The 21,996-nt window shown below is 31.8% G+C and overlaps 1 protein-coding gene and 1 long non-coding RNA gene across 3 annotated transcripts; one reads left to right on the top strand and one right to left on the bottom strand.

The window, feature by feature from the left end:
• Positions 1–784: 784 nt before the first annotated feature.
• LOC110797142 (ent-copalyl diphosphate synthase 1) lies at positions 785–17,132 on the bottom strand. Of its 2 annotated transcripts, none has more exons than XM_022002236.2 (15): positions 16,926–17,132; positions 16,575–16,673; positions 14,723–14,844; positions 10,820–11,117; positions 7,818–8,001; positions 7,194–7,408; positions 5,990–6,110; positions 5,353–5,465; positions 4,953–5,179; positions 4,694–4,809; positions 3,242–3,340; positions 2,783–3,040; positions 2,315–2,444; positions 1,474–1,701; positions 785–1,175 (listed from the first exon to the last, which is right to left on the bottom strand). In XM_022002236.2, the coding sequence occupies exons 1-15, from the start codon at positions 17,017–17,019 to the stop codon at positions 939–941; spliced, it is 2,541 nt and encodes an 846-aa protein (XP_021857928.2). In that variant the 5' UTR covers positions 17,020–17,132; the 3' UTR covers positions 785–938. The 2 variants fall into 2 exon arrangements, with proteins under 2 accessions (XP_021857928.2, XP_021857929.2); XM_022002237.2 differs by having other exon boundaries at positions 785–1,172.
• A 3,067-nt stretch (positions 17,133–20,199) lies between these two features.
• Positions 20,200–21,962, top strand: LOC130462089 (uncharacterized). The gene is made up of 3 exons (XR_008922221.1): positions 20,200–20,861; positions 20,954–21,642; positions 21,725–21,962. It is a non-coding gene; the product is annotated as an uncharacterized lncRNA (long non-coding RNA).
• The last annotated feature ends 34 nt before the right edge of the window (positions 21,963–21,996 follow it).

Raw genomic sequence — 21,996 nt, 5'->3', positions numbered from 1 at the left:
GTAAACCAATCAAATTATATCTGAATCCGACATACACCCGAACCGAACTCAATCCGAACCAAATCAAACTCATAAAAAAGAGTTATAAACCCAAACTAGTTCCAACCGAAACCGAGATTGAACCGAATCTAAGTTAGCCGATCGGAAACAATTTATGACCAACCTCAGCAAACCAAGGTTGACCGAACTGACTCGAATAGAAATGTTAACCCGACATAAACCGATTTCAAAGTGACCCGAACCGTTTATAATTAATCCGAAACTGATCTGCTGACCTGATTTAACAGCCCTAGGCATCTAAGGCCTGACCCCAATACAGGCCCAAAAAAAAGTTACTTAAATTGGCGGAGTGACTGAGTGAGTAAATAGCCCAACAGAAATAAAAGTAACATGCCCATTTCGTTCCTCTAATTTGGCAGCAAAATGGGGCCCAAAACCCAAATTTGACCTTTCTACTTAACGTCCTAAACTACTAGAGTCCTAAACACAACCCCTTTTCTTTGTAAACTCCTTGTACAATTTTTATTCAAGTACTAATATTATGAATTTTACTTGTTTTCTTTTTTATCAAAATATTAGTGATGTTTTGTGGAGTAGTCTTGTATGCACTACTCGTGTCGATCAAAATGTGGAAAATCTTGATATTTTTATTCCGTAAGATAACGAAGTACTACGTACGTAGTATAAGTTTATAGTCTTGAAAACATTGAACATCCGCCACTGCTGAAAAACAAATAGTTGTAAATTGTACAAAAAAGCAATATGAAAGTGATAAACATTGAAATGATCAAAGGTACTTATTGAGCTTCATTTGCAATTAAGTTAAACCATATTGTATCACATGATAATTCCTTTAGTTTTTCTGTATAACTATATATAAATTTAACTGTGCATGCATTTGTGGTAATTACACGAAATCACCAGTATAGCTAGTAAAATCAATCAACTTTGTGAAAGAGAACTTTGTGAATGTGATAATCGATCTTTTGTGGAGTGCAATGAGCAGTATAGTAGAAAGTTTTGACTAGAGCTAGACAGGTTTGCTTTAGACTCGGATTCGCGCCATTGATTGAGCTTGACTGAATCATTTGCATCAGTTTTTGAAGGTCTTCCTGCACTTCCTCAATCTTCTTCTCATTATTTCTACTTCCATTAATCTTTGTACACTGCACCTGCTAAGAGAACAATGTATGCATATTGTCGTTCAGACCAAAATCACAACTTAATTGTGTTATATTTTTCCCTCCATGAAGAATTAATAGTCACGTTGTAAGTTATTAAATTAAAGAAATATTTGTGTTACATATTAGATTATACATAAAATGAAATCCCTTTTGGCTTTTGCTAAAATAACCACACACTGGCCTCTATCTAAAATTCATATACGTCATTTTACAAAATGAACTGTAAGAATTAATAGTCATGTGTAGATCCGGGAATAAAAAGAAAGAAAATATATTAGGTCATACGTACCTTATTATAGTAATAATAACTATGATGGTGGCTTCGAATATGGCCAAAGTGATGGCATAAATGATTAGTAATGCTAACGAGAGAACGAGTATGTGGATGAGAAGCCATATGGTTGTGACTGTGAGAGATCCAACGTCCTGCACAAAGTTCGATTGTTTCGACAAGCAGTTCTGCCTCCCCTTTATGCCTATCGCCTTCCGTTTCCCACGTCCTTAGCCATTTCTCCCACTAATCATTTTCCATTTATATATACAATACAATACAATACAATACAATACGTTAGAATTATAAACAATACATTATACATGATAGGATAAGAAAGAGGAGAATTTAGTCCACTTACTAACCCAAGAATTGAAGGTTGTACACTGAAACTAATTGGTATACGTTATAACTAATAAGTAAGAGTGGCTGATCGATCTAATATAAAAAGCTTTATTTTTCACCTATTTCTCCATTATGAGACAACTCACATATATTTATTGTCATATACTTCACATAATACAAATAGGTTTCAGTAATTATTATTCAATTTCATGAATGTATCTCGCAGAAGTGAGACTATATATGTCGTATTCACTGATCCAATCCTCGCTCCCACAATCCCACATGAGAACACAAAAAAGAGAAAATGCCAAACAAAAGAAGATAAATTTGAAAGAAGCTAAGTATACATATATATAGTGTACATTGGAATTTGAATTATTGGAGGTACGTTATGTAAAACTTAGATCATTGTATCATTTGTATGTTTGCATGCAGCAAGTGAACGTTGAGAATTTTAGATGGAAGAAAACATAAAAATACAAAAAATAATAATGGAACTTAATTTTAAACTCACAGCGTGAAAAAGTGGGTTAAGTATGTCTCCTCCGTGAGTCAAAAGTGCATCCAACGAGAGCTGGTTCAGAGTACTCAATAGTGAGCCCACCAAGCTTTGCCCTTTCTTCTTACCAAGCTCTACAACTTTCCTGATAAACAAATCTTAAATAATTTATTTTTTTAGAAGAATTATATAGTCTATAGTATGGATTCATTATACAATTACAACCTTTAGGAGTAACTTATTTCAGAAAGGAAAATAATTCTCTATATCAATGTTTAATTACCATATATATATTGATATATATTGAAAATAAATATACTTTTATTTTTAAAACATAACATGTAGGAAAAACAAAATTCAAGTTTATAAACAAAAAAGTATTTTAATCAAAGTAGTTAGGGCGTTTATAATAATAATAATGATATCAATAATAACAACGATTATAATAATAATAATAATGATATTAATAATAACAACGATTACCTTCCACTATGTCTTACATGACCTTGACTAAGGTAAGAGTGCTGAAATTGATCGATAAAGTCTCTTCTTTCGTCAAGTGAAGTCTTCTCCTTTGAAAACTCAAAGTCAATAGCTTCAACTAAGGCCAGAGTCTTAGCCCATGCTAGTCGTTCTTTTGACTTTTCAGGTTCAAACATTGTAGCTGCTGCTAAAAAATAGCCCATTAAAAGCCTTTTTTGGCTCACACCGTACTTTTCTAATTCATATTCTGATTCCCACCTATTAAAATTCAAAATATTATTAGAAATGAAATACAATCCATAATGTCCAGGGTACTTCATCGGTTTAGAAATAGTTACACGCGCGGTTAGCTTTCAAACTATTAGATAGTGTAACTATTTTTAAACAGAGGTACTCCGGCCAGTATATTTTAGAATAAAAAATATATATGGCTCAGAGTGGTTAGATAGAATAAATAACCTTAGGATGCTATTCCACTCTAGCCTATGCAGGGCTTGGGTGTTGTTGAAGTCTGATTTTGCTAGCTCAAGGTAAACATTGTTGCTCACATTAGGCATCCTGAAAATCAACAAAATAGTAAGCAATAATTCCAAAGTAAAGTGGGAAATTGGACAAGATTTGTATGGCAGACCACGTACTTGTGGCTGAGTCGACACAACAATATAAGCCAAAGGTTGTCTGTGATTCATGTAAACAAAATACAAGTATCCATGTTGTCTTCATCCTCGAAAAAGAATGTAGTATTTGTGTACTTTCTATGTCATTAACGGAAGTGTTTGATTTGATTTGATTGATCATGGAGGATATATTTTTACTTTTTGTTGTTGTTGAGGGAATTGATCACAGAGGATTGCGAGAGAGTTTTGAGTCAAAAAAGATAGTTAAAAACAACTACTAGTATGATCTTTTAGGTAAGAAAGGTTTGTGATTGTTGAGGAGAAATGACTTTTTATATATATATATATATATATATATAGTTGGTCAAATTTACTACTACATACGGAGTACCGTTTGCCAAGTTTGCACAAGAATATACATAATAATAAATTTTGTCACTATTATTTACACAAATAACTAATATAACTAGGTAGTTAAACCAACTTATATCATATGTTACTCAAACCAGTGGCGTAACTAGAAATTATACATAGGGGGGCCAAAACTTAACATACGATTTTTATAACAATGCAAAACAAAAAAAATTGAAAAAAAAAGTATAAAAGTAAGGGAGACAAGATTTGAACCTTGAACCTCCCAACAACCTCTAACTTTCAAGGTAAAATTACCACTTAAGCTATATTAGACATTGGGTTTATAATGCCTATTTAATTTTTGAACATATCATAGGGGGGCCATGGGCCCCCGCCAGCCCCCCTTAGTTCCGCCCATGACTCAAACCAGCTACAAAAAACAATTGACAGTTGACCGCTAATTGTGAAACAAAGTGAGTGTGTTTTCTCCTATATCGTGCTTTAAGCAATAATCACTATAAGAAATTGTACTATTAACGACGGGAAATCCCGTCGCTAAAGGCCAATAATGGTTGATTAACGACGGGATTTTCCGTCGTGAACCCCTCATAAAAGGGGCGGTCGTTAATGAAAAATCCCGTCATTAACCCGTCGTAAAAGATATTTGCGACGGTTGTTCCCGTCTTTGTTACGTTGTTATCCCCGTCGTAAAAGCCCTTTTGCGACGACCCGTCGTTATTAGGTTGTCATAAAATATATAATTTTTTGTAGTGAATGTATAGATGAGTGTTGATTGAATATGGTGATGCCTGTATATGATCGATGAGTATAATGTTTAATGAGTCATTAACATGATAGAAAATGCTTAAATTAGCTTTAATATCGATCGATCTGTTGTTGAAATACTAGCAAAAAATAAGAAAAGCTAGAGTTAAATCACCTGTAAAGAGTCTTTCCAATCCAAACATCTTTATCTCCTCCATACTGTTGGATGTAGAACCTTGTCTCAACACGAGGTAGACTTGCATACCATGGAATGTCTAATGCATAGGTCACCTACACAAATATATAGTAATATAAAGCGTTGTTTTCATATTTTCATTCAAATATAATGCTTCTTAAAATTATATATGTTGATTACTTGTACTCATGCATACTTATTGTGATTTAAATACTAATCAAGTCTGGTAAAAACGTACCTCGCCTGGTAGATCCTTGGTTATAGTCCACTTATCAAGGAGTTGATTAGCAAGTCGTTTTTGGCACAAGTATTTGGCGGAGAATTTTCGAGCTTGATCAAGTATGTTCTCACCAGGATACTGTATTTCAGAAGCCCTAAGAAGGTTGAACATTCCTGTCACTGCTTGAGTTGACTGTCCAACAAAGCAGAAGAACTCCCCATCTTTCTCAAAATTTTTAAACACATCTGTTTTTATATATTATCACAACAACAAAACTAAATTATAAATTCATTTTTTTTATTTTTCATAATTTACATTCTAGAACAATTAATTAATGTAATAATATTATCAATTACCCTAATTATACCACTTTAATTATTGTATGTGTAGTGATTAGGGTTTTTAGTTTGATTTTTACCGGCAGAAACTTCATATCCATGTAATCTTAGAAGCCTGAATCCCATAGCTGTATCATCAATGTCTTGGACCTCTGAATTTCTTGCCCAGCATATTCCACGCTCCGTCCAATACCTGATATTTCTTTAGTCGTTAAGTCTAAAAACATTTGAGGTCAAATAAGTTATGAAATCCTCGGTTACGTGTTTTTAAGTTCGTTGATTGACCAAAGTAACATGACTAACTTAATAAAGTTGTTACACTAAATAACAATCCGGATATGCCGAGAGATAAGTGAGATGTTAAAATCTCGATTAAATACTTAATAATTGTAAATAGTGATGTTGATGTTGATGTTGATGTTGATGGGAGTGAAAATAAGGTCGGTAGAAAAGAAAAGAAATGAAATGAACATACTTAACTGAAGTGAAATCATTTAATGAAAATGTTTACTTTATCCCAAAATCTTATGCTTAACAATAATTTTGGATAAAAATTTAGGTGCTTTTATTTCATAGAAAAAGTAAATGATATGCAATAGAAAAAGAAAAAGGGTACGTGTGGGATTCTGTATGGTGGTTTTAAAGTGTGGGATTGGCCAATAGGGTAGTCTAGAACATCAAACAAAATATAAATAAATAAATTACAGAGAAACATACTTGTTAACATAACTCATGCATTCGTCAATCTCATGTTGAAAATACCGAGAAATTCCAAGGCGTAGCAAACGATCAACAACCCAAATATGCTCGAACAAGTCGATTGGATACACGTTAGGAACTGCAGAAAACAAACCTACACTTCAGCCAATGATTAAATCTTGCTCTAAGGCTCCGTTTGGTTGGGTGTAAAACATTCTTAGTGTAAAATAATTTTCATGGAAAACACAATTTCAAAATTAGTTATCCGTGAAACAAAAGGAAAAGTAAGCAAGTAGTGAGAATAGTGTACAAGAGAGATAAGGCAAAAGGAAGGAAAATAGGTTTTCCTTCATTTTGACGGGAAAATGGTTTTCCATTATTGAGAGAGCAATATCATATCACTCCTAGAGAAAACGGTATTATACTCCTTTGCAAACCAAACAATGTAAACTTGAAATAGAGGAAAATTGTTCCCGAAAAAATATTTTACGTCCTACCAAACGAAGCATGAAACACATATTGCCTCCGTTCGAAATTAATAGGAGTCCATGATAATATGATCGATTACTAATGTGACAATTAAATACGAACATAAATAGTAGCAAGTTTGTAGTAAAAAGTGGTACAAACTTATACTAGTAGTATGTTTGGATAGATAAATATGGAGGAAAGGGGGGAGGGGATTCATCTACCCTTATTTAGAAGCTGCTTCCTCCGTCCTATAATATAGTGCTCGTTTGACTTTTTTCACATGAATTAAGAAACTTGAAAAATAACATGGTGAACTATTATTACGGAGTATTATTTTACTTTAGTAGAAAAATAGATGATTTATTTTATTTTTTGAACAAAAAAACCAAAAATAATAATTTTTGGGACCATATTTTCATAATAGAAACATTAATGATATGACAACACTATTTGTACAAACATTAAATATTTGACCACATTTTGGGACACCCAAAATGAAAAACAAGCATTATATTTTGGGACAGAGTGAGTATTAAATAGAGAGGAAAGGGAATTGGAGGGATCAATTTTTCTCCCCTAGCCTTTTAATAAAATAAAATCTTTCCAACGTTGTAAAGATTTGAAAGAAAAATGCAATCCTGATTCCTGATCCATGACATATTCCCTGTCATCAATTGATCTCCTTTTGTTTTCACAATAGTTATCCAAACACGTAAATGTATGCAAGTCGCAGGACAAGAAAATGATTTACCTCCTCCATTAAACCTTTGAACAATATTGTTTAAGTAAGTGAAGCAATTGAAATCCTTGGTTTGCATAAGAGCATAGGCAGTTGAGGAAGGGGAGAACAAAAAGGAACCATCTTTGCTTTGCAATTTAAGAAGTTTATCCCAATCAAGACCATCCATTCCTTCCAAGCTATGCAGCAATGTTGTAGGCATTTTGTGCATGATTTCTTTGGGTATCCTACCAATTAAATATTTTACACAATTATTACAAACATGTTAGGACATGACACCACATGCATTGGGGCCTTAAACCTTTACTCTGTTCATAACCCTTTTTTTTTTTTTAACACAAAAGCTAAAGCTTACCTTTTCCTTCATTCCTGTCTTACTAAGTTCCTACCATGACTAAAGTAATAAAGCTAACAATTTACTTGTAGCTCCACAAAAAGGAGTGATAAATATATATATTGTGACAACCTACGGTTAATTATCCTAATTCTGTACAAATATTACAATTACGTGTATATATCTTAGGGTACTCTTTTACTAAACGATGTCATTTTCAATGAAAACGTTTCCTTGATATTTAAGATTTATGTTAATCAAGCACTTTGACATTTTCCCTGCTTAAAAGGGTAATTGATTACCTTGTGAGCTTTAAATCCCTTTTGGCATATATTTCTTGCATAGCAGGAGAGTCTTGCGCAACTTCAATTCCATAGCTCTGAGCTATCTCGATTAGGGATGGAAATGCAACTTCAAATCCAATTGGCATGTGTTCCGTTTTCTCGTCCTGTAGCTTGCTAATATTTTTCCTTAGGAATGTAATCCCTAAATCAAGAAAACAAACATAACCAGCCTTTTTTAAGTAAATATTGATAGGCATACGGTATATGATACTCCCTTCATCTCTATTTGTTCTTCCTGGTTTGACTTTTTTTTGTCTAACAAGAAGATTCTAAACAAGAAAAAAAAAAAAAAAATAGAGGGAGTATAATTAAGGAACTAAAAGCAGTTACTCCGTAGTATTAAATTGTCACATCTAGTTCGAAAATGGATGATGTGGCAAGTTACTAACTGTCAAGCAATCTTTTACGGAGTACAAATTGTTTTGTAAACTACAAATATAGAAATAATACGCCAATAATAAGTTAATAACATTAGTTGACGAGTAATTATTATGCAGTACTAAGTATATCATCTCTAATCTCTATTCCATACTGAACTTCTGGAGGGTTTGACATGTTGGTGTCCTCTTATAAATAGTCTATAATATCTTTATTCATTTATTTATTTATTAATTGAATAAATTCATTCAATTAATTAAAAAATGATGTAAAAATTATTTAATACCACGTAAACTATATATCCACACGATTATTTAATAACAATTACGAAGCAGTCTACTTAATAACACTATCTTACGCAAAGATTAAACACATGGAACACGCACACCACTACTCCTTATCAGTTTCGCGTGCTTAATTCTTTTTACTTTTACATGTATCACGTCCATATAAGAATAACATGAATGAACTTTTAGGATCTTTGATGTCTAAGTAAATTTCGATAATGTCTTTACTAACATTAATTTTTTATATAAAGTGTTAGAATATTAATTATTGCATATAAATTAGAGTTTTGCGAATATTCACACGCATTGTGTACACTGACACGTGACTCGAGAGAGCTTAGTTGTTTTCTAAGCGAACATTCCGTACTATTATTAGCCCTTGCAATTAACTCTTAATTTCAAGTTTCCTTTTTTCACAAAAATAATAATTAAAAAGAAGGCATTACCTCAAATAGTATGTAAGACAATATGCATGTACAACTTTAATTTCTACAAAAGGGTCTTCTTTTCTTAAAGTTGAAAGCTTGGTAACGACAATTACGATGGAATTCGACACCTACGCTAGAATCTACCATTTTAAAGCACTTTCTCTCTTCTGTATGCAATCACCCTATATAGGAAGTACTTCCATCTAAACATTTACGACAAACTTAGTTATGCTTATAATAATAATAACAATGAAATAGGTTCCATTCAATTGATTTTTACTTATTAAATTATTTATGTCACTCGTCAAAAACGTATTATTATTGGTCGAAGTTATGAACTTCCTCCGTTCTTTTTTGGTTGACAAGATTCTTTTATCAGGTTGTCAATGCAATATTTCAATAATTATCTATAATTATAAAAAAAAAATTGATATTATAAATCTATATTATGAGGCGATTATAACAAGCTTCCCCATGAGTACATTTTGATTTTACTTAAATATAAATCACAATTTATAGTCAATATAAAATATATAAATAGTTGTATGACTGTTGAATTAATTTTACATTAAGGGGGAAAAAGTACTCCGTACATTATATGAACAATTAATATCAAAAGTCAAATTGTATCAACTAAAAAAGAGGGAGGAAGTACTTATGTGAAACACGGGTCTGGGCCGCGCCCATATTTAACATGGTATCAGAATTAGGCTTGGACCTTGGACGTACCTTTAATACTTGGCCAAATTAAAATCGGCACGTGTGAGTGGGGTGTCAAGAAACGCGCTCTGACACATGAACCATCACACGTTACCGAACTAAAAATGGACCTCACATGGGAGGGGGATGTTGAATTAAGTCTTCCCAAACAACATATGTGAGTGTCCAATAAAGATACGAGAGTTAATCACTTAATAAGGCTAAGAAGCACTACAAGAATTTGTATCTTTAACGACAACCTAATTACGACGGGTCAAAAATCCCGTCGTAAAAGTCTTTTGTGATGGGCTAACAACCAAACAATGACGGGAATAACCGTCGTAAATGTCTTTTACGATAGATTTACGACGACCCCCTTTTATGACGGGTTCACGACAGGAAATCCCGTCGTTAATCAACAATTATTGGCCTTTCGCGACGGGATTTCCCGTCGTTAATAGTACAATTTCTTGTAGTGAAGCTACTCCCCTTGCCGTCGTATAGTTTTAAGATGGAACATCCTTTGGATTTATTAAGTGAACTCTCTCTTTTAATGATGGGCAGTGCCCATACCCGTATTTAACAACTTTGTATTAATGTAAAATAAATTACCTGGTAATAATATAATCTATACTAATATATTAAAAAAAATCGTTTCTAATAACGTATACACGTCACATGGAAGTCTTTTATTTACTAGAACATGTCATGTCATTTCCTTATCAAAGGATATGTACAGCAAAAGTTTCTTATAATATATGGGATTCGAACCTGTGACTTATCACATTCAAAGCGGATGTTTTACCATTTTAGTCAATCATGAATTTTTTTTTTTTTTTGCACGTAAATATATATAACTTGAAACATCAAATTGTATAGTCTAATACTCTGTATTCCATATTTTACGTATTACACACTACATAATATATGTTAATCAAAGTAGTAACTCGTGACATCGCTCAGGCAAAACACTAGTTTTATTGTTAAAGCTGGCTAATGTTGAATAATAAACAATTAAGTGTTTTGCTAATACTATTTGAACTAGCATCTATACTTTCTTTAATAGGTATATAACTTGGTAATTAGGTAATAAGTTCTTCATCATATAAGTAAAATGTCGTGAAATCTGGAAAAAAAATATAGGTAATTAGGAAAGAAATGAAAATACCTTGTTGGCACATGGTTGGATAAAGATCCCAAGATTTAAGTGCAATTAAGCAAGCTAATGTGTTGATAATCCTATCATGAGCTGAAAAAAGGGAATAATCACCCCAAGAACCATCTGAAAGCTGATTATCAACAATCCATTGTAGACTTGATGGAAATTGTGGACTTCCATTGTTGCTTTTCACAAGTGCTACCCAAGCTGTGTCGTATGGAGATATGCTTATTTCTCCATCGTTCATTGTCTTCAATATTCCCCTTATTTTTTCCACATTTTCCTTTATTTTACTTGATTTCAGTACCTAATTTTTTTATAAGACAAAAAACGTAATCACATACTATAATTAGACATTTCAATTGATTAAATTAGATAAAACGACGAGTTAAAAAAAATGGTATAAACTTGTACAAATATATTTATATGTGCTACTTGGTGAAATTCCAATTAGGCGTAGTACTATCTCCGTTTCGAAATGATATTTATATTTTTTGTTTTAGAGTACGTTTTAGAATGTTCTCTATATTGTGCTTTATACTATTTTTGCACATTATAATTAAATTTACACATTTTCACTCAATTTCTCTTATGTTACTCTTTTTTTTTCTACTCCTACCTATTATTTTACGCATTTCTCTTACTATATCCATATTTTATTATATTTAACTATTATTTAACTTTTTTTTTTATTTTGTCTTAATATTTATGGAAATAGTAACTATTATATTGATCATTTTGAAATAGACGTAGTATAAGGATTATTTATGTGCGTTGTGCAAACTATATTCTTTTCATTACTCCGTACATCTTGGAATGTGTTTATATATAGAAAGAAATATGCATAGAAATAAAGTGATGTTTATCTTTCATTTTATTATACAAGTACTTTTATCGGCGAAAAAACGAAAATTGATATCATCTCTTTTTGTCATGAATAAAATTGTACGGAGTAAGGTTTAAGGTAGCATGTACTCCGTAATAATCTTATTACCTTTATTTGTTGTGTTTTTCTAATAAATAACTAACCATACCTATTTTCTATTATTATCGATTCCAAATTATGCCATGAGAAAAAAAAAGTATCATTTCCATGAATACGGATATCAGTGGATTTATAAAGAATGATTTCATATGTCTATTTTTATTTGAATTAATTTCAATTAAAAAAAGAGATAACCAAATTAAAATTTTCCTGTTATTTAATAGAAAAGATATACTACGTACTATTTGTGAGTATATTGGTTAAATAATTGATGAGTTTAAATATTTTATTCAAAAATAGAATAAGTTTATCTAACAAATGATAGAACGGAAGTAGGAAATGACCAAAAAATCACAAATTCTTAATTATAGCAGGTGTACAATAAATATTATAAGATGGATGTAAAGTTATCAGCTAGGTTAATATAAAAGTTATTTAATTATTAGTGATGACTTTTAAAAATCAGCCGTAATGTACAAAGTTAGTCATCTACCGAGTAACTCTTTTAAAAGGTTTTCCCATAAAAGTTCATAATGTAAAATTTAATCGAAACATATTAAAAGTTACTGTACCAAAAAAAAAAGATAAAAGTTACTCCGATTTACAATACGATAACTTTTGTGTAAGCCTTACCAAAAATACACTTTGATTGTTTAACTAATTAATTTCAGTGCTTAACTAATTAGTTCCATTGTTTAGCTAATTGGTTCCAGTGCTTAACTAATTAGTTCCAGCTAGTGTTTAATATATTGATTCCATTGTTTAATTTATATGACACCATGAAGGTCTTTTATATAAGGTCGTCTTATATAAAAGTTTGTATTTACCATAAATTTATTGTACACCAGATACGTGCAAGAACTATTGCAAAAATCACTACAAAAAATTGTACCATTAACGACGGGAAATTCCGTCGTTAAAAGCCGATAATCGATGATTAATGACGGGATTTCCTGTCGCGAATCCGTCATAAAAGAGGGCCGTCATTAATGGAAAATCCCGTCGTTAAAACGTTGTAAAATACATTTGCGACGTTTGTTCCCGTCTTTGTTTGATTGTTAGCCCCGTCTCAAAAAGCTTTTGCGACGGAATTATTGACCCGGCGTTATTATGGTATCATTAAAGATACAGATTCTTTTAGTGAATATTTCACTATTTTTTATGACTAACTTAATTTAAACTGTCAAAGTGTTTTATATGCAAGACCTTTATTCAAGATGAACATTCTCTGTATTTCACTATCTTTGATATTCGACAGTTTAATTTAGTCTTTGATATGCAAGACCTTTTTTCAAGATGAACCTTCTCTGTATAAAGTTAGTCCTCTACCGTGCTCTGTATGATTTTCAGCATACACCGTAATAAATTAAGACTTTGACTGTTTAATAATTATATAAGAATGCATGTCATATAAATAATATAATCACCTCTAGCCACTTAATACGCTACTAAGCATGATATCGCAAAAAACACGAAAAGTTTAAGCCGACCTGATAGGAAACAAATGGGTTGATTACCCATAAAAAAAGGTATTTTAGAATATCTTTTGATTGTATATCCTCTAAAAATATTTATGCTAAGAGGATAAAATACATCCAAATTATAGAATTTCTTTCGATTGTGTTTCCACTTAAAGAAACACAGTCATGCTGGTAAACAGTTTTATTCAAATTAAAAAGAGATTTCTAGATTCTCTTTAGATTGAGATTTCAACATTTTTTTTAAGGACAAATTCTTTTCTTTTCCTGTTAATCAAATGACCATTGAGAATTAATTAAAATTTTCCAAAAACTGAAATTTTAAACTTCCCATTATTTCGTTCCTAAATTCCATCACATTATCATAGTATTTTGTACATAATAATCACTTAATCAGTGATGTATTGACTTAATGGCTACTAGTCTTATATGCACGCAATGCGTGCGAATATAAGATATAAATTTCTGTTATTACATTTAAACATGAAATAACATGTAAAAATATAATATAAATGCGATGCATGCGAATGTAAGAAACAGATAAGTTAGATAGAATCGAATGCACATAAATGTCATTAAAGGTTTATAAACCGATTGATTAGAATGGTAAGAATTTGTTTAAGGGGCTAGTTTGATTAAAATGCTTCTTTGGCATTTCCTATTAGTTGTCATTATATTCTTTATTTTATAAGTGTGGAGGGTATTTTAGTAATCCAAGAGGGACACCAAAAGCGGATTTACTAAAATAACCTCAGCTATTCACTTATATAATAGAGATGACTAGTCTGTGAATAATATTTCACATGTTTCAAATCTCCATTTTCCCATGTAATTTGTATTTTGCTTATGACTCATTTTTAAACAAAAATAAAAAATAAAAAAAATCAAGGATTAAGGTATGTATCACCTATTCGACCACCGCAAATTCTTATTTAATGGTGGTTTATTATAAATATTGTGTATTAGAATACAAGTTAACTCGAAATATTTAAAAGTTATCCCGATGTAAAAATTATCTACTTTTTAGTGATAAAAGTTTTCGCTTTAATAAAAATTCATCACTAACGTATAAAGGTAATTATTTAACCATTTAAAATGTTTATCCATCAAATTTTATTTTTGTAATATAAAAGTTAATCAAAACAGGTTATAAGTCAGTAAGTTACCAAAAACATGGTAAAAATTATCACGATGTATAATAACTTATTATACACCTAATGCGTGCAATACCTTTTAATTATTACACTACTTTAGTTCGTCATCTTCATTATATTTTTAAAAAAAAATTAGTATCAACCAAATGGGAGTCACAATAGATGATTCATTATTTTCATACACACTATACGTAGTTCTTCACATGATAAAATTAACGTCTTTATATTAGATGAGACAAGTTCAAATTAAACAAATTAGTCGAATATCAAAGACGAAACACGGTTAAATAGTTACCTCGATCGCTAACCCTTCAACTTCATCCTCCGGGAACTCAAGCGGCTTCTGTATCAGAGAAGGTTCATCTTGAAGAAGATCACTGTAATCTGTTGCAGGGCCGGTCCTGCATTTCGGAGGCCCTAGGCGAACAAAGAGATATGGGCCCCCATGTATAATAAGCATTTTAATTTTCAAAATCTACTTTAAATAATATGCTTGTTTATATTTTTACGGTACATTTCTTTTACAAAGTACTCCGCATATATAAATCATATGTAATAATATTTTATCTCATCTTATTAATTTATATGATGTCGTTATAAGAAAAACGAGGAATATTTATCCAAAAAATTTACATAATATAAAATTAGAAAAAAAAAATTAAATTTATCAAACATAAATTGAAAAAAGAAAATAAAACAAAAAAAAGCACAGTAGGAAATGGATATTTAAAAAAATAAAAAATAGACAATAGTTAAAATGAAAGAAGCGAAGGAAAAAAGAGTAGAAGATCAGTAATTAAGGAAAAACAAATCTTGGCACGAGGGGGAATTAGCATTCGATCTCTGGTTTCAGGGAAATCATCAACACATCAATTACCATTGAGCCACAGAATCATTTATGACTTGTTAGATTGATTGTGTTTATAATACTTGTACAAAATAACTGGACACAGATATATTTGGGCCCCTTTCGACCCTGGGCCCTAGGCCGTCGCACTCCTCGCCTATGCCCAGGACCGGGCCTGATCTGTTGACAACTCAAACAATAAAATAAGTAATGTCCCTATTAATTAATAATCCTTAAACAAAAATAAATTTAGAATCACACACACAAAAAATTATGTTACTTTTTTAGTACATTGTTTAGCTTTTTCTCTACCTATTTTAATTCTTCCTCAATGAATTATTTATTATAACTAACAAAATTGATTTGGCTGTTTTGCCTAACGAATCAATTTATCCAAAAGTGTTATAGTGATACCAACTATATGTAGTAGGGAGTACTTAGTATAATTGTTGTTGAATACTCGTACGGAATATTATATTTCATGTGTTAAGAACTTAAGGGTGTACATGATCTCTTTGATCAACCAAGTAATGTATTAACGTAGTGAAAATAATTTTACCTTCCAACCAAAAGGTTTGGGAGATCATTTTTCACTAGAAGTACTTAGAGGGAGGGCTCACTTTATCACTTGACCCCTATTTTTAAAGTGTCTAGCCTGCTAATAGACGGGTTGACCCGTACGAGATTACGACCCGATAGCACACTTCTATCTTACCTTAAAAAAAATTTCCTTTCCATCATGCATGTTTAATTCATGTAATTTAAAAATAATGTACCCCAAAGTATTAATTAATCGCTTCATCAAATAAAATGAAATAACCTTCCAATTTTGAGACAAAATCTTTGCATTAAAAAGATTATTGTTATAGTCTATCCTAAGTTGAGTTCACTTTTCTTTATTAAAAAAACCAAATAATCGTGAAATTCAATTATTGTTTTAAATTTTACGGAATAGAAAGCCCAAAAAGCGGTGAAGAATTTTTAAGAAGAAAAAAAAGTATCCAGAGAAACCTCCCCCGGTTCCTCAAACAGTTTGATAAATCATAATTTGAAAACCAAGGCAAAAAACACAATTCATGCAAGGTATAACCTCGTTAATTTTATGATAAAAATTGCCAAAAAAAACAACAACATATCCACTTAAACCCCTCTTTCCAATTCGCTCAGCAACTAGAATATGGTTGGGTTACTTGGAAAAATCGCGATTCAAATAACAGAAAAAAAAACCAAAAATAATGTAAGAAATGATGATGCGTAGTTTTACTCTGAAAATAAAAATGTTAAAAATGATCTTGTGTACCTTTGGTTGTAGGCTTGGAGAATGCATTACATCTGAGACTGAGCGCCAAACCAAGTTGACTGTTGTTGTTGTTGTTTCTTTTTTTGAGTGACCAAAAACCTGCAAACAAAACAAACAAATTCAAATTCAAATTCCCCATAATACAGAGGAACAAATGTACGATCAAATGAATTTATACATTTGGTGGTAAGAAAATTCCTAAAACCCGGGAGGGATATTTCTCCATTAAACTGAAAGAAGTATCCTATCCGGAGTTACCCAATGAAATCATTTACGGATTAATAGTTTTTCCAAGCAAAACGTAATTAAAAGAAAACATAGAAGTTGGCGCATATATGATGATAGACTTACTGGATACATCTTGGAGTGTGGATGGTGTGGTGGGAGAAAAACAGAGAAGAGAACAAGGGGAGGAGATAGAGTGATAGAAATGAGAAGAATACATAATATTAAGTTTAAGTTTTGCAGAAAATTAGAGAGAAAGAATGAGTTAGAGAGAGAAAGGAGAAAGGAGAAAAGAGAAAAGAGACAGAAGATAGAGATTCCAAGGTAGTATTACAAGAACAACGCATGGGATCAGCCAAATATATAGAAGTGAGGGCTGTCTTTGTCCTTCATTTCTCTCCTAAACCAAACATTTTACTAGCTACCTATATTCTTTTTTCTTTTTCTTTTTCTTTTTTAATTTTTTATTATAATTATTCTTATAGTTTTTATCCTATCCTTTTTTTTCATTTCCATAACTGTTTAGTCTTGTTACTATTTTCACATACCACGATAATATGTTTCTAAAACTTATGATTATATACCTATAATTTCAATAAATATAGTATCAATAATATCTATTACATTTATTTGCATTTATATTTGGGGTCAAAAATCAGATTTGATTCATGGTACGCTGGTAGCAGCCCGTCACCTGTGTGGCAAGTCACACCATTAGTTGATAGTGTGACTGAGTGACACTAAGCTGAGATTTAAGGCAAAATAGCGATGTTAAATTTTCCAAATTCTTATATGAGACTGTCCTCACCATTAACTGATGGTGATACCAATTCACACTTGCGAATTTAGGTATGTTACTTCTATAGTTTAGACATGTTACGTTTTTTCATAATTTTAGAGGAGGTACTTTTTTTTAGTTTAGGTATGTTACTTCTATAGTTTATACATGTTACTTTTATTATACGGAGTAGTTTTAGGGGAGATACCTTCTTAGTTTAGGTATGTTACTTCTATAGTTTAAACATGTTACTTTTTTTTTATATATATAATTTTAGAGGAAGTACTTTTTTTAGTTTAGGTATGTTACTTCTATAGTTTATACATGTTACTTTTTTTATGCGGAGTAGTTTTAGGGGAGATACCTTCTTAGTTTAGGTATGTTACTTCTATAGTTTAGACATGTTACTTTTTTTTTAAAATAATTTTAGAGGAGGTATTTTTTTTAAGTTTAGGTATGTTACTTCTATAGTTTAGACATGTTACTTTTTTTTATACGGAGTAGTTTTAGGGGAGGTACCTTTTTAGTTTAGGTATGTTACTTCTATAGTTTAGACATGTTACTTTTTTTATACGGATTAGTTTTAGGGGAGGTACCTTTTTAGTTTATGTATTACTTCTATAATTTAGACATGTTACTTTTTTTTTATAATTTTAGATGAGGTACTTTTTTAGTTTAGGTATGTTACTTCTATAGTTTAGATATGTTACTTTTTTTTTATACGGAATAGTTTTAGGGGAGGTACATTTTTATTTTAGGTATGTTACTTTTGTAGTTTAGACATGTTACTTTTTTTTTTATATAATTTTAGAGGAAGTACTTTTTTAGTTTAAGTATGTTACTTCTATAATTTAGATCTGTTACTTTTTTTTTGTAGTTTTAGGGGAGGTACTCTATTGGTTTCACGCTCGTCACACCATCAAGTTGATGGTGTGACTGGTCTCACAAGAGACGCGCTGGTTAAATTTGCATATAAATTATACCGCGCAAAATGGTAAAGGTCAAGTAGCGTTGGAGCAATTGTTTCATCATTATTGGCTGAGAGTCTTGGTTGCGGGTAGGGGTGCTTATGAGCTTACAGAACTCGCGAGTTAATCGAACTCGACTCGGTCAAAACTCGGTCAAAGCTCGACTCGAGCGAGCTCGACTCGAGCTCGAGATCGACTCGAAAATCTAACGAGTCGAGTTGAGTTACTCGATACTCGACTCGAGAAGCTCGTGAGACTCGAATTATTTAAACATATATAATTTTTCTGAAAATATGAATGTTTTATTTCAACACTTTTACTCATATATTTAAATGTTTTTCCTACAAAAAAAAAGAAAAAAAAAATATAAAGGGAGATAAAATAATCAAAGAACTAATCTAAACCGTTCATCTAGGTCCTCTAGGAGATCTAGAGTCTTCTTTAGTCTCTCCAAGTCTCCAGTCTCCACTCTCCAATATTTCACTCTCAAACCCTAGTCAATCTCGAACTACAGACTACCGCCGTTTCCTCCTCAGTCCTACCCGAGCTCCATATTCTTCAAAGCAAAGCACTCTTGACTCGTTCTCATAGTCTCATCTCTTTCTATCACTCTTTCGACCGATCATCTGCATTTCTCAAGGTTAGTTTTTACCATCATCTCTTTGTTTTTCATCGTTGTTTAGTTCTTTACTTATTTGTAATTTATGTGAATTATGTGATGATTTATTGGAAAAAATTGAATGGCCTGTTATTTTTTTGTAGTTTTATTAGTGGGTGAATGGTGATTGTTGGGTGATTCTAATTAAAGAAATCATGGAGCACTCGTAGCAGCGAATAGTCTCTGTTTTCTATGGTTTTTGACTTGTTTATTAGATTGATTTTAATTTATTTAATTATAGAATGTTCCACAAAAACATTCGTGGATGAGTTAAGTGATTACATCCATTTTAGCTTATTAAGCTACTTTGTCTTCTTCTTGCTTTACTAATTGAAATAACCATTATTATCATGGTAGATTATATTATTAAAGAGTATTGTATATATTCATGTACTTCGTATGTGGAGGTAAACTATTCAATTTTTTGGAACCCAATTAGGCCTAGTTCTTTTTAACATTTTTTTTACGAGAATTCAAGAAAAGTAAGTGCTACATATGCCATAATAAGTGTAGACCAACTTAATTTTACTGGTTCTAAATTTCTAACACCAAACAAAGCACACCCTTATACAGTCAGTCAGTTAGTGTTTTAAAATTGCATCTTTTAGATGACAAATTTGTTTTTGAGATGACAGATTCATCCTATACTAGCTTACAAGAAGCCTAGATCTATATCATTTATCAGTGTCATTAATTTGGTTGTTTATTAGCTTGTATGTACTACTGTAATAGCATTCTTAATGTATTTAGTGACGTATAATATCGTTCATATGTATTTCAGGATGACCAATTCTTCAAGTGGACCACAAGCATCGTCAACGCCTGTAGGCTCTTCAAGAGTAGAGGAGTTTAATGTGAATCCTGAGGATTTGTTTCCTATGGAACCAAATGAAGATGAAGGTGAAGATGTGAATGCAACAGGTGGTGAGCACACTCCCAGCACTACATCGAAAGAAACAGAGGTAGAAAACTCATTCTAAGCTTACAAGAGACCAAGAAGATCAAAAGTCTGGAATGATTTTCTTGAACCTGAATTAATTAAAGGGAAATGGAAAGTAAGGTGTAAGTATTGCAACAGTCCTCTTTCGATCTTGGTATCTAAAAGTACTAGTCATTTGAGTCGACATGTTTGTCCGAATAAGACGTTGCATATGAAACAACAACAATTGATTAACTTTATGCCATCTGATAAAAGTGCTGGTGCAAACCATTCTGAATTTGTTAGTGCTTTGCATAATGGTAAGTTTGACATGATAAAGATGAGAGAGGGGATAGCACATTGGATCACCATGCATGAGCATCCTTTCACTACTGTAGAAGAGGAGGGCTTCAATTTGATGCTAAAACGGGGAATACCACAATGGACAAGTGTGTCTCGTCACACTATAAGGACAGACTCCTTCAAAGTGTACGACATTGAGAAGAAGAAACTGAAAGCATTGTTGAAAACAGTAGATTGAATTAGCTTGACTACAGATTTGTGGCGATCAAGGCCTCAAAAGATCGAATACATGGTTTTAACAGCTCATTTTGTAGATCCGCAATGGAAGCTTCAGAAGCGGGTGCTCAATTTTGTCCACTTGCCTCCTCCACGTAAAGGTCCTAATATAGCAGATTGCATCTTAACATGCTTAAGAGAGTGGGAAATTGAAGACAAAGTAAGTGTGCTTGTATTTTTTTCCTAATACTCAGTATGTATTAGTTGTGATTGGAGTCTTAAACTAATGAAATATTTTTTTGAATCTCTTAGATTTTCACAATCTCGGTGGACAATGCAACTGCAAATGATTCTTGTATTCAGATTTTGAAGGATAATTTTGCATCTAATGGAAGGTTGTTATGCAATGGAAGATTATTTCATGTGCGTTGTTGTGCACATATCCTCAATATAATGGTTCAACATGGGCTTCAATAAGTGAAGAGCATCATTGAAAGAGTACATGACAACGTGGACTTTTTGAACTCAAGTGAAGCACGACTTAAACGGTTTGGTGAGCTTGTTAGCCAATACAACTTGCAATCACGGAAATTAGTCCTTGAATGCAAGACTCGCTGGAATGCAAAACTCGCTGGAATTCAACTTGCAATCATTGTGGTTTGTCAGAAATTTTGCAATCGGTTAGATGTGGGCAAGTAGTGGAGCCTAATAAATCCGAAGTCGATTTGTATTTTGATGAAGGGCTTTTCATTACTCAAGATTCTAAATTTGATGTCTTGTCTTGGTGGAAAGAAAAATCAATGAAGTACCGAATTTTGTCTAAGTTAGCGGTACAAATTTTAGCAGTTCCCATCACCACTGTGGCTTCTGAGGCAACTTTTAGTGCTGGGGGTCGTGTAATAGATCCTTACAGAGCAAGGCTTTCACCAGAAACAGTGTAAATGTTAATATGCACAGGTGACTGGTGCAGATCCCTCCATGGAGTGAAAAGAAAGAACAAGGTATGAATTACTTTTTTATCGTAATTTATGTCTTTGTTGTTTTCCCTGAACATTTATATCTTAAAATTTGATACTATTGCAGAACAAAGATGAAGATCAACCTAAAGAAATTTTCATCCCGGTACCTTCGAAGGAATCCGCAAGCTGATGTCAAAATTGAGTACTATTTGCATTTGTTGTATTGAAAAAATAATGTTGTGGAATAATTTTTCTTTAATATTTTTATTGGGATATTTTCATGTGTTTAATTCAATTAAGTTGTTGGTTTTTTATTATGAATTATGTATTATATCTTAAAATAGCACTTTTATAATAATAAGATGCTAAGAAACGCAAATGGCATCTGTTTAATGT

Source organism: Spinacia oleracea, chromosome 5 (assembly GCF_020520425.1).
Source record: "Spinacia oleracea cultivar Varoflay chromosome 5, BTI_SOV_V1, whole genome shotgun sequence".
Classification (NCBI taxonomy): Eukaryota; Viridiplantae; Streptophyta; class Magnoliopsida; order Caryophyllales; family Amaranthaceae; genus Spinacia; species Spinacia oleracea.
This window is presented reverse-complemented; position numbering and strand designations above follow the sequence as displayed.

Bases quoted from the DNA above. Each gene is read 5' to 3' on its own strand.
- LOC110797142 (XM_022002236.2), bottom strand. From the start codon at position 17,019: ATGTATTCTTCTCATTTCTATCACTCTATCTCCTCCCCTTGTTCTCTT. The intron at 7,409-7,817 runs GTAATCAATTAC...TTTAATTGGTAG, and splicing joins AGGGATTTAAAGCTCACAAG to GATACCCAAAGAAATCATGC. The intron at 2,445-2,782 runs GTAATCGTTGTT...TTTGTTTATCAG, and splicing joins CATGTAAGACATAGTGGAAG to GAAAGTTGTAGAGCTTGGTA.